General features: G+C 27.4%; 1 protein-coding gene across 3 annotated transcripts; it reads left to right on the forward strand.

The window, feature by feature from the left end:
* Nucleotides 1-9,197: 9,197 nt before the first annotated feature.
* Nucleotides 9,198-11,452, forward strand: LOC145040564 (uncharacterized). 3 transcript variants are annotated; one of them, XR_013679898.1, is made up of 5 exons: nt 9,198-9,576; nt 9,655-9,875; nt 10,217-10,323; nt 10,604-10,718; nt 11,210-11,452. XR_013679898.1 is itself a non-coding variant. In XM_078988479.1 (4 exons), the coding sequence occupies exons 1-4, from the start codon at nt 9,325-9,327 to the stop codon at nt 11,225-11,227; spliced, it is 492 nt and encodes a 163-aa protein (XP_078844605.1). In that variant the 5' UTR covers nt 9,198-9,324; the 3' UTR covers nt 11,228-11,452. The 3 variants fall into 3 exon arrangements, 1 of the variants encoding a protein (XP_078844605.1); XM_078988479.1 differs by lacking the exon at nt 9,655-9,875; XR_013679897.1 differs by having other exon boundaries at nt 9,203-9,875.
* Nucleotides 11,453-13,981: the final 2,529 nt, after the last annotated feature.

Raw genomic sequence — 13,981 nt, forward strand, 5'->3', positions numbered from 1 at the left:
AGCCCTATTGGAAATGAAACATGAAGATGGTAAACCCGTGTGTGCCCACGTTTTGGGAATGAAATCACACATTGATAGCTTGAAAATGTTCGGTGTGTCATTCCCGGATAAGTTGGCTGTGAACTGGGTTCTGCAGTCACTTCCCGAATCATATAATGAGTTCAAAAGAAAGTATTATATGATGGATCATGACGAAAACCTCATTGACCTAACTTACATTCTCATTGCTGTTGAATCAAAAATGATTTGGCAAAGCAATGGAGCATATTTGTTGGGAAAGTCAACCAACCATGCTTCCGAGGACATTCTAGGAGAACCGACCTGTGTTTGCTGCCAAGAGAAAGGGTGTTGGATACAAATCTGCCCTAAGAGCCTGAAGAGTCCAGAAGATGGGAGAGTCAAAGAGTATGGTTGTGCTTCAGGTAAAAATCCACTATCTAACTCCATTAAGTTCCTATTCATTGATACATAATGTGATAAGATTGCATTAGAATGTTTTGTAGGATCAATGACAAGAGGGGAAGCTTGATGGAAAAGCAAGATGAGTCTAATCACAAAGAAATGAATCTCGATCGCATGGATTCGAAGATTAGATTTTGAGCTTAGAAAGTTATGATAGAGTAGTTAGGAATATTTGATTACATAGTTTTTAAGTTGATTTTGCATTTTAAGGACAAATGTTTTCTGCTGCTTTTATGAATAAAATAAATTTTGGTTTGACTAATTTATTTGTTTATTTATTTCCTTGCAATGAAATCGTTATGAAAAATTGGTGTTTGCATATTTCTACAACAAATGGATGTGATTCTTAATTATGTTGTTTATGGAAATGTCGAGAATTTACCAAACAGTGAGAGTTTCTCATCGCCCAAGTTTTAGTTGGATAGAAATTTGGAATCACACAACTTGGTTGCATGATGAATGAGAAATTTCACATTTGGAAATTAGACTAATTCGTTGACAAAGTGTCAAGTGAAGGACTAGGAGATCGAGTACACAAAAGTTGTGTGTTGATCAAGTCCACCGCAAGAGTAACAAATATATTTGTCATGATTTACTAAAGGTTTAGTAAATATGATTATACTTATAAAATTAAGTGTAATTTTGAATTGATTGGAAAAGGTTTAAATCAATAGCAGAACGAATAAGAAGAATCAAGTAGGCAGAAAGATAAAAATTTCTCTATTCTAAGAATAAGGGAGAGTACCTTTTTATTATGTTTTATCATAAGTCTTAATGATTAAGAACCATATCTCAATTGGTCCTCTAAGTAAGTCTTAGTACAATTGTATGTCTAAGAAGTGGAATCAAGGATTGAAGAAATGGTTAAATCACAAAGTCAATCATACTTTGTTCCAAAACAAGTCTTAGAGCTAAGATTGTGACATTGAGTGACAGGTCTTAAGAAGGTTTATAACATTCACCAAATGTGGAAAGTTGTGATGTCTTGGATAAGACAAAGACCAACTAGGACCAATTTTGTGAAGTGGTTTGTCTTGATAAAAGCTACACTAACTCTTCAATATTTATTTGTCAAGAAATGTTTATTGAGAAGAGAATCTTATATGTCAAGGAGTCAGTAGGAGTCTTAATGGTCTTGAAAGGTTTCAAGAACAAATCAAGAATAAACCTTATCGATCATCACTAGCACACGACTTGAGGTTTATAACCTACCGTGTTGATGTTATTTTGTTTCTGTGCTATTCCAATTGAGTTAATTATGCATGTGAGTTCTATGAGTTCTCATTTGAACGCATAAAAGGCAAGGGCCTCGGTCAATGAAAATTACATTGATAGGAAAGGGTGAGTTGCTTAACTGCTTGGAAGACATGGTGGGCACTCGTGTTACCATAAGACAAGAAATCAAGATTAAGAGTTCGGTCCATATGAGTTTGGATTTGTCGCAAACTTTGGTTTTGACAAATCCACATGGATAGGAACATATACACCATTAAAATCTAAGTGTCATAAGATTCCCTCCTTCATGAAAATGACTATGAGGAAATGCTTTAACTAAGAGAGATTTTAAGAAGATAGTGATTGTGAAAATTGCATTCTTAAATTCGATTATGGTTATGGTATCCCTTTCCATGATTCGAATTGTGAGATTTGGCAATTAGTCTAAATTATTTAAACACACATATGAGCTATCTAAGGCAAAGGTGTATAAGCTTAGATAAAGGATTATCAAAACATTAGGTATTAGAAATATGAACTTAAGAAATTCAATAGGTATTGTTTTTCTGAAAGTTAAGCTGTTTCTAAATACATGTCAAAGCTAGTGGGAGCATATGTGTTATGTTTATAATAATCATCATGATAGTGGGAGCATAAATGTTATGATTATATGATTATTAAGTCAAGTATTGCAAGTTAGCAGTATTAATTATAGAAAACAAGAGTAATACTTTGCAAAGTAGTAAGGATGTAAAGTTGTTTTGCTATAATTAAGGGAGAGAATATTATGCTTCGTTTCAAATCTATGTGGAATGTTAATAAACTTAGTCAAAGATACAGAGTGTGTTCGTAAATTTCGATTATGATTACAGCATTCCTCTTCATAAAGTTCAAATTATGAGAACCTAGCACATAAAATATTATGGCAGAAGATTGATAAAGTATCAAATTTCCTTGTAAGACATTATGCATCGTGTCCCATACGCTTCGGGTACAGGACCGATTGTAAATGATATAATATTTGACCATTCTAAATTTTCCAAATGTCCAGGACATTTAGAGGGAAAAGGACAAGAATCTGTTTTGACTAAGACAATTAAACAACTATAAAAGGACAATCCAAAGTTCGTCGAGGATTAGTCGGTTGTGAGTAGTTGGAAGCATAGTATTGGATGGAGCATATCGACATTATTATGAATAGATAAGAGTCTATTAAGAATGAGTTGTCATATCGAAAATATAGAAACATTTCCATATTAGGAGTTAGATATTGAAAATCTATGTCTAGATTAGAAATTTTATGCAAAAGGATGTTCAAAGAAATGTACTTTGAGTGAGAGACATCACGTCTATGGAATTGTATTGTAACATCCATAGAGAACTTTGTAATTTAATTGGTAATAGTCATTGTGACATTAGTGCAGTGACATTACAAAAGGATCATTGTATAAAATGTTAGAATCTAGCATATTCTATAAGTGGCAAGAATTTGATATTCTTACACTTTTGATAAGGATTGGGAGTTGTGAAATGAGTATGATTGGAAATGTGTTCATTTAATCTATTTCACAAAGAAAGGACCATAGGTAAACATTGTGTGCATGCTAAGAGCATGGGATAAGTGTAGTAAAAATTCAAGTAAGAAGTTGATTACCCGAAACAACAAATAATGAGTAATCGATATGGTGATAAATAAAATGTGTTTTATTTATACTCAAGGATTTGGGGCCATATGGAATTAGTATTATTCTTGTGTTTCACTTTGCATGTTTTGACTTCCTGAATAGTTAAATTGGTTCAGAACAATCAAATTATTCGAACGGACCACAGTCGTTCATATGTTTGAAGTAGGTATGAACAAAGACTACCGTGAATTGGTGTGTGGATTGTCTAAAAGAGCATTAGACATAAGAAAATGTTTGTTGCAACGTTCATGAGTGCTTATGAATATGATTTGAGCATTGGATGAAACCCACGCTCACTTGGATCACTTGATGGATTTTATCACGAGTGATTGGTGAGACGATAATATATTATATTCTTGAAACCGAGATGTGTGAGTTGTATCTTGTGAGTCGGTTACACATTGATAATATGTAGACGCACTAGTAACTTGGTGTCATAAAACATATTGTTGTGTGTGATTCGGTAAGTTAGTGCAAGCGAGCACTGAGTCAAAGTTTATCCGTTCCTTTTATTCAATGTAGGATAAAAGCGATATCTGTAGCCCCCTCGATGATTTAGTGATGGCACCTAAGCGCTTGGCCAAGCCGGGACTAAATTGATGTGTTCAATTGTAGTCTGTTGTCAGTCGTCATAAATTTGAATTTGGGAAACAGGACATAGACAGAGAGAATGATTTAAGATCCATGTGTCAATCTATACGATAATGTCTAGAATGGAGGAATATATGATCCCTTATCTAAAGGACACGCGTATCTGATAAGACCAGAGTTGACAGCGGCTTTAGAAAGCTACGATTGCAGATCGGGATCTGAAGTCATACGCGGAATAGTTATTAGACTTATCCAAGTGGGAGACTGTTGGATTAGTGTCTAAGTTCATAACTATTTTGGTATGTACTTGACCCGATGGTGCATGGTCCATTTCGGTTGCCTTCACCAAAGCAACTTGATAGGATGAATTATGGAGAGAAAGTATTAAATATGATTTATTAATATATTATGAGAATAATATATTAAAGGAGAAATAATATTGTTTAATTAATATTAGTCAAGAATTAATAAGAATTAAGTTTGTGGCTAAAAGAGATTAATTAAACTTAAGGGACTTGAACTGTTAATTGTATGATAGTTGAATATTGAGCTAATAGACTCCATATTAAAGGGGTGGACGAATTCTATGGGGAAACCCATTAGAAATCGTCCTAGGGCCTTTAAGGAAGGAGTCCATGGGTTGATTAGGGCTTAAGCATCCAAATTAGGGTTTCCTCATTAGATAACCCTAATAGATTCACTATTTAAAGATCCCTAGAGCACCAAAAACGGGGGTAAGCAATTCCTTAGGGTTTTGGACGGCTTTTGGGTGTCTCCTTCTCTTCTCCTCTTCATCCTCTTGCTCTTGGTGTTTGTGAACCATTAGAGGAGTGACATTTGTGACTCTGAGCTTTCTAAAGTCATTACAAGAAGGAATTGTGATTGTTATTGCTACATAACAATCAAGGTAATGTCTTAAACCCATTATTATGTTAATATCGATTATCATATGCTAGAATTAGGGTTTATAGTCTTGGATGAATGGCATGTACAATAGAGAAACCTAGATCCAAGCATTAGGGTTTGTATGAGCACATAGGATGTTCTTATGGCTAAAAACCATCACTATACGGTAATAAGATCAGATCTTGAATATTCTAAGACTCTAAGGAATATGACAATCTTAGATCTGTAAATCATATCAGATCTAGAAATAATGTGCACACAAGGTGTGTGATGAAATGCCTCAACGACATCTGTAAGTTTTTAAGTTTTGAATAAGTTTTTAAAATTTTGTTTTAAGCTTCGAATTAGAGCTGAAGCGTGTATTATGTTATGAATTTTCTTTTTGTTTTTCTTTTTTTTTTTTGTTTTTTTTTTGTTTTGTTTATTATTATTATTATTATTATTTTCAATAAGTTGTGCATTTTAGTGTTTGAAATATAGAATTAAGCTATGAATTAGTGTCTGAAATGTTTCATCAAACTGTAAATTCTGATTTTTTTTTATCAAAATCTAAATTTTATGTGTAAATGAGTTGTGAAATTAGTGTATTAATCTGTGAATTTTATTCAGAACTTCATATAATAAATTCACATTTTAATATACACAAATGCCTCCAGATATGAATGTATAAATATAAGTTTTAAGTTGAGAATATTGTTGTAAATATATAAGCTGTGTGTATAAACTGTATTACACTGTGAATTTATTGTATTAAACTACTAGTTTTATGTATTAAGGTGTGAATTGATTGTATTAAACTATGAATTGATTGTATTAAGTTTTTTTTAAAGAGACAATTGACTGTATTAAGTTATTAATTAATTGTATTAAGTTATAAATTTTCTGTATTAAACTGTGAATTTATTATATTAAATGGTGAATTTTGTATATTAAATTGTGAATTCACAGTATTAAACTGTGAATTAACTATATTAAGCTATGATTTTTTTTTTAAAAAAAAAATTGTGTTTAAAAAAAAGAATCATTATACACATATATGATTTTTTCTAAATTTAAATAAATTGTATAAAATGTACACTATTAATATTGTATAAATTAAACTTTAAAAGAAACAGTAGCCTTCATATTTAAAGGTATACATATAAGTTTTAAGTTAAAATATAACATTTATGTATATTAAACTGTAAATTTATTGTATTAATCTATGAATTTTATGTATTAAACCGTGAATTGACTGTATTAAACTGTGAATTGACTGTATTAAGTTGTGAACTTTTTATTTATTTTTTCGTTAAAATATAAATTATTTATGTATGAATGGTTGTATTAATTTTCTTATATAAATATGTAAGAATGTAACAGTTGTTATAATTGTTTTGCATTAAACTCTAAATTAGTGAATTAATAAGTTTATTAAAATGTGAATATACTATGTAAGTTGTTAATACATGATTTTTTATACAGATCGGATTTGGAAGAAAATAATGGTTATAACGGTGACACAAGTTTTTGGTGACAGCGTGTTGTAGTGGATGGTGATAGTAGAATTTGTGTTTAACTTCTTTGAAATTTTGAATTATTGTAAAATTAATTGTATTAAGTTGTGAATTTTATGTATTAGACTGTAAATGGACTATATGAAATTATGTAATATATATTTTGTATTACAATGCGAATGAAAATATTAAACTGTAAAATTATGAATTTGTCATTTTCTTATCAAAAAAGACAAGAAAAAAAATGATTTTTAATTGTTTAATAAGCATTCATATGTTTAATAACTATAAACTGGTGGTTCTTAGAGTTCTTAATCTTTTTTGGTTCTTAATCGCTTGATGGCCTTATACCGATTACGATTAGGGTGCTTAGCGGAAATTGATCAAAATAAATCAAAGTCAGCCTTGGCGGTCTCGACGGTCGTAGGCAAGAATTTTTTTAAAAATTCAAAAAATTTTAATTTTCAAATATTACTCCGAAATTTTAAATTTTCAGAATTTTAAGCTTTCAAAATTTAAAATATTAAACTGAAATTTTCAAAAATTTTAAAATTTTAAATTTTCAAATACTTAGTCCTTTAGAGAATATTAATTTTTTAAATAATTTTATTAATAATTAAGGCCCCCCGATTAATCTCTGCCTAGTCCGATTAATCGTTTATCGCCAGTCGACCGCCGAGTTACCATCAAACGATTTTTACAACCTTGATATATATATATATATATATATATATATATATATATATATATATATATATATATATATATATATATAGAGAGAGAGAGAGAGAGAGAGAGATAGAGAGAGGGAGAGATGAGGGTTCAGTTGAGAAAAAACAGGGTATAACGGATACACATGTATTTCCAACCAAACATGTGTCTTTAAACTATGCTAATTATTACCTTAATATATCCAAAAACATTTTTTTTTTCGTTTTTTTGATTTTTTGAAAGCTATTTTTATCGAAAAATTATATTAAATATATTAAAATTCATAATTTTTTATTCTCTATAAATAGACATCTATATTAATATTGTTTTAAAATAAAATAGAAAATTTTATTTTTTTAGAGTTTTAGCTTCCGGTATTCATAAGTGAATAAAAATCCATCAGATTTTTATTACAATATATTCATTATGCATTTTTGAATAAAACATATGCTTAATCTTTTTTTTTTCTTATAATTTGATTATCGTTAATATAAGAATATAACAAGTAATAAAGTTTTCTTATTTAAAATATATTTTTTACATCATCTTTCGTTATATATTATATTTATATATGAATAAAACGTATTTTAGTTATCGTAATATTTTATATTCATATATGAATAAAACATTTATCAGATTTTTGTTATAGTTAATTTGTTACACATATAAATAAGTAGTATAAATGATACTTAAATTGTAAAAAAAAAAAATTAAAAATATTTTTTTATTCATAAGTGAATAACGAATGTACTATAGTAAAAATTTGATGCATTTCTATACACTTATGAATAACGATAACTGAAATTATAAAAAGATAAAAATTTAAATTTATTTCAAAACTATATCAATATGGATGTCTATTTATAGAGAATAAAAAATTATGAATTTTGATATGTTTAAAATAATTTTTCGATAAAAATAGCTTCTTAAAAATTAAAAAAAAAAATCAAAAAAAATTTGTTTTTGTATATATTAAGGTAATGATTAGCATAATTAAAGGAAACATGTTTTGATGGAAAACACATGTGAATTCGTTCCCCATTTTCGCTGGTACGCTGGAGGTTTTTGCGGTAAAAATAAATGAGTGACTTACAATGATACCCTAATTCTCAACTTTTTTATCATCTCAATTGAACTTTCCTCTCTCTCTCTCTCACTATATATATATATATATATATATATATATATATATATATATATATATATATATATATATATATATGGTAAAAGTGAATATACCTTTAAGGGTATATAAGTTTAGGTACCCAAACTCACCATATTACGTCGTTTTGTATCATATAATACATTTTAATTGTCCAATGTTCTTATAATTTAACTTCTAACTTGATTTACTTCAATGATTTTTATAAATTACATATTTATGTTTCTCTTATATAATTTTCATTTTCAACTACAATAGATATAGCCTAGTAGGTGTTCGGAAAAAATATGCGATGTAAAAGAAAGATAATAGTGAAATTTCGAAAATCTTGTAAGTAAATCAAGTTAAGAGTTGAAGTTTAAAAACATTATAATGAAAATATCAAACAAAATTATGTATTATGATATGTTTGGGTACCTAAGCTTATATACCATCAAGGGTATATTCACTTTTCCCTATATATATATATATATATATATATATATATATATATATATATATATATATATATATATATATATATATATATATATATATATATATATAGAGAGAGAGAGAGAGAGAGAGAGAGAGAGAGAGAGGGAGAGAGAGAGAGAGGAAGGATCATTTGAGAACTCAAAGTTTCCCGAGAACCCGAGAACTAAACAAAGACCGTTAGATCAAAATAATTGAAGGTTAGGATGATTTATGGCATTTTTGTAAATACATATATATATATATATATATATATATATATATATATATATATATATATATATATATATATATATATATATATATATATATATATAGAGAGAGAGAGAGAGAGAGAGAGAGAGAGGAAGGATCATTTGAGAACTCAAAATTTCCCGAGAACCCGAGAACTAAACAAAAACCGTTAGATGAAAATAATCGAAGGTTTTGATGATTTATGGTATTTTTATAAATAACTGAGAAGGCGGGGGCATCTTATTTCACATGAATCGGGGGCATTTTAGAGATAATGTAATAATATACCTTCTCTGATTGAATAATATCAAAGCCCTTACCCCCTCTCTATCTCTTTATCTCGCCTCTCACCTACCTTTATCCCACCTCTGGTCATCCACACTCCTTAATGTCCAGATCGTTGACGATGAATCGAAGAAACAATAGAATGACGACGTTTAGATCGACAAATCGAGTATATTCCTCTCATGTCGTCTCAATCATCTCCAGTATCCCTTCGACGAATGATCTGCAATTGCGAACGACGTTTACTGTGGCCGATCTATTTTTAACATTTGAAAAATCAGTTGTTGTTGATCTTCAACTTTTTAGGAAGTCTTCCTTATTTGGAACTTATCAATGTGATTTAATGCTTTACAAGGTATTTTTGATTTCTTCAGCTCAATAAGAATTCTTTATCTTTAATGGCGTCCTCCTATTTAATAACATCTGTTGTTAGGGTTTATACCATGAATTTCAGAGCCTCCTCCCAAAATTTTCTAATGTATGGTGATTATGAGAAAGCGATTTCAGATTTTTGACATTAAACAGTTTTCTGGATGAATACGGTAATAATTTGGTTTTCGTCGTAGTCGCCTCCACCTCTACTTCGCAGTTACTCCCGCCTTGTCTCAGTCTTTCATCAATTTCATCTCTACAAAAACTTATTAGAATTGCAAGGTACGCTGTGAGTTGTTAGTTTCATATCTCTAATTCACCAATCATGTATCGTAACTATTGATGTTATTGAAGTTGAGATATTGTTACCTTAGTTGATATTTCCATAATACAATTAACACCTTACAATTCCCCAAGTGATTAGTTCATGAATTTGGCCACAAAGAGTGTCATGATGGTTTCTAAATACACATGTCTGTTGTTGGTAGTATGATAAGAAGAATGAAAGTAGAATACTAAAAGTGTTAATTGGATATTGTAATCCACTATCCTTTTTTCTTTTTCAACTTGTTTTGGTGTCTGAATGACATGTTAATTCTCATTTGTAATAATCATATTAGCAGAGAAAATTTTGGCATAAAAAAGGTTTGTATAGATGTCAACAAAAACGGTTTGACCTAAAAAGAGCTGCTCCAAGAGACATCTCATCACAATACAAAAGTTTGCAAAGGTACCATCTCTTCCATTCGTCATTTTTTTATAGATAGATGGAGGAGCTTGACTTAACTATGTTGTAGTATGCAATATGTCAATTTTAAGTGTTTGTGGTTATACTCTCTATCCATTCCATTTGGTATGCTTTAGTCAATTAGTTTCTATGATTGACTGATCTGCTTGTGAATTCTATGAGATATTGCGAAGAGCTTAGATTTGTTAAAGTACTAACTTTTTTTTTGGTTGAATATGAATAACTCAAAATAACAAGTGTTTTTATTTGATGTGTTTGCAAGGGTAATGGCGGAAGATTCCCTTGTAATGGTTGTATTGCCACAAAATGGAATGAATTTGAGCATGAACATTGCAAATCATGAACCTAAATTGGATACAACAAATCATGTCTATAAAGTAAGCTTTTCCCTAATTTCAATATAAATTCACAAAAATTTAGTTTCAATCATGTGATTCATATGAATTACATGTAAATCACATATAAATTACATGTGATTCACATGTAAATCACATGTAATTCACATATGAATTACAAGTGCTTCATATTTAATCACATATAAATTACATGTGCTTCACATGTAAATTGCATGTAATTCACATATGAATTACATGTGCTTCACATGTAATTCAAATATGAATTACATGTGATTCACATGTAAATCGCATGTAATTCACATATGAATTACATGTGATTCACATGTAAATCCCATCTAATTCACATATGAATTACATGTGATTTACATGTAAATCGCATGTAATTCACATATGCATCACATTTAATTCATATGTGAATCGTCTGTGATTCATATGTTAATCACATGTAAATCACGTATGTATTTTTGTAGGTGTTTTTGCATCAACCATTTTTTTTTTAAATTTTCTTGTAGATTTGGATGAAGTTGTGATGAATATTGAAGAGGTGAAGATGATAAATTGAAGAAAATATGGAAATATTGATACGAAGACATGAACGCACTTTGGATTTTATAGCATTTTTTGGTTTTTTATATTTTATTTTGTATCAAATAAAATATTTATTCTATGGTAGATGAGGACTATATACGGTACCTTGCGATGAATTTGCATCAAAAAATCTTCAAGACCTAAATAAAAATTAGGTTTTTTTTTTATTTACTTACGAATATTATAGTATTAAAAATATGAATATATGCAATTGAAAAAATATGCATATATACACACACATGTATATATATATATATATATATATATATATATATATATATATATATATATATATATATATATATATATATATATATATCAGTGTTGTAAAAATCCGATTAGGTCCCGATTAATCTCTGATTAATCCCTAGGCGCTAATTGACCGATTAGAGAGCGCCTAGCGATTAATCCATGCATACAAAATGACTGAAACAATAGAGTCCGATTAAATTTTAACACTTTGAAGAGGTTATATTTCAATAGAAACTATTTGAGGTATTATTAGTGTTGTATTTATCATATTAACCTATTTTGTTATACTATTAGTGGTATTTATGAAGTTTTATATGATATTAGTCATATTTAATTTTTTAAAATCTAACAAATTAGCAATTAATGGTCCCCGATTAATCCCCCGATTAATCTCTGCCTAGCCGATTAATCCCTTGACCTTAGTCCACCGACTAGCTAACGTCGAGCGATTTTTACAAACATGATATATATATATATATATTTTAAAAATGCAGATTTTTATAAACGCGGTTTTTTTTTTTTTTTGAAAAAAATGTAACTTTCTTCAAAAACTTGTAGTTTTGTTTATTATATATATATATATATATATATATATATATATATATATATATATATATATATATATATATATATATATATATATATAATTTTTTTTAAAGTACTATTTTTTTTTTGACAAAATACAACTTTCTATAAAAAAAAAATACAGTTTTTTTTTTTTTTTTTTTTTTTTTTTTTTTTTTAAATTTTTTTTTTTAAATTGCACTCTCAAAAAAATATTTCTTTCTCAAAAATACATGTTTTCTAAAAAAATATTTCTTTTTTTAAAAAATCTGAATTTAAAAAAAAATGAAAAACACTATTTTTAGAAAAATCTGAAAATTTGATTTATGATGTAAATTTTTAGATATTTATAATAATATATTAAATAATACAAAAATATTAAACATTAAATGAGATTGGTAAGATGATGATCATGTCCATAACGAATTACTTTTGATCCAACAGTCCACTTTTAGTTCTCAGGTTATCGGGGAAACTTTGAATTGTCAACCTGTCTCAACGCTATATATATATATATATATATATATATATATATATATATATATATATATATATATATATATATATATATATATATATAGGTTTTATGGAAAACAAAAAACCTTAAAAATCATAATAATGCATAAAAAAAATACTTAGACACCGCAAAACTTTTTTCTAAATTTTTTTTATAAAAAATCACAGCGTTTTATTAAAATCTATTGAAAAAAAAATAAAAAAATCAATTTTTTTATAAAAAAAAGTTTTTTTCAAAAACAATTTCAGCGAATTTGTATAAAAAGCTGTGATTTTTTATAAGAAAAATTCAAATAAAAGTTTTGTGATATCTAAGTATTTTTTTTTAATTTTTTTTTGATGATTTTAGGGTAGTTTAAGGGTTTTTCTGTTTTCCAAATAACTTTTCCATATATATATATATATATATATCATTTCATTTATTATGGTTTTTAGTTATTGTCCTCTAAAAATATCTTATATATATATATATATATATATATATATATATATATATATATATATATATATATCCCTATTCTAATAAAAAAATAGTTTTATTCTTATTTTGATATGTGTCATCTTATTAAACCTCTTAATTAATGCATATTTTATTCTTTTTTTTGTCACGTGTCACCCTATTATGTCTCCTAATTAATAATTGCCACTTGTCAACATATTGATTAGTCATTTTAAATTTTAAATTTCCCACTCTATTTACATTAAAATAAAAATTAAAATAAAATTAATACAAATTATAAAGTGATATAATTTCATATATTTAATTAAATCGTTGATTATAATTTTATATATAATTAAAAAAATATCTTAATTAATAATTTATTTAAACTAATTGATTAATAACTTTGAGTTTTTAGGATAAAAGTTTAATTAATTTTATAACCGTGGTTTACACAGGTTATAAACTGGTATATATATATATATATATATATATATATATATATATATATATATATATATATATATATATATATATATATATATATATATAATTTGTCACGTGCTTTAGTGTACCGGTGATAAATTTTCTACTTATTTTTTTTATGGCTATATCATTTCTTTAATTATAGTTTTTCGTTACCTCTAAAAATATCTAAGATATTTTTAAAGGAATATATATATATATATATATATATATATATATATATATATATATATATATATATATATATATATATATATATATATATATACTCCTTTAAAAATATCTTAGATATTTTTAGAGGTAACGAAAAACTATAATTAAAGAAATGATATAGCTGTAGAAAATTTATCACGGGTACATTAAAGCACGTGAATAGTGTGAATGTGTGTGGTGCCGTGGTAGAGGGGTTGTGGGTGTTACCGTTAGTGTATGTTTTCAT

Source organism: Lactuca saligna, chromosome 1 (genome assembly GCF_052625555.1).
Source record: "Lactuca saligna cultivar CGN05327 chromosome 1, ASM5262555v1, whole genome shotgun sequence".
In the NCBI taxonomy this organism is placed as follows: Eukaryota; Viridiplantae; Streptophyta; class Magnoliopsida; order Asterales; family Asteraceae; genus Lactuca; species Lactuca saligna.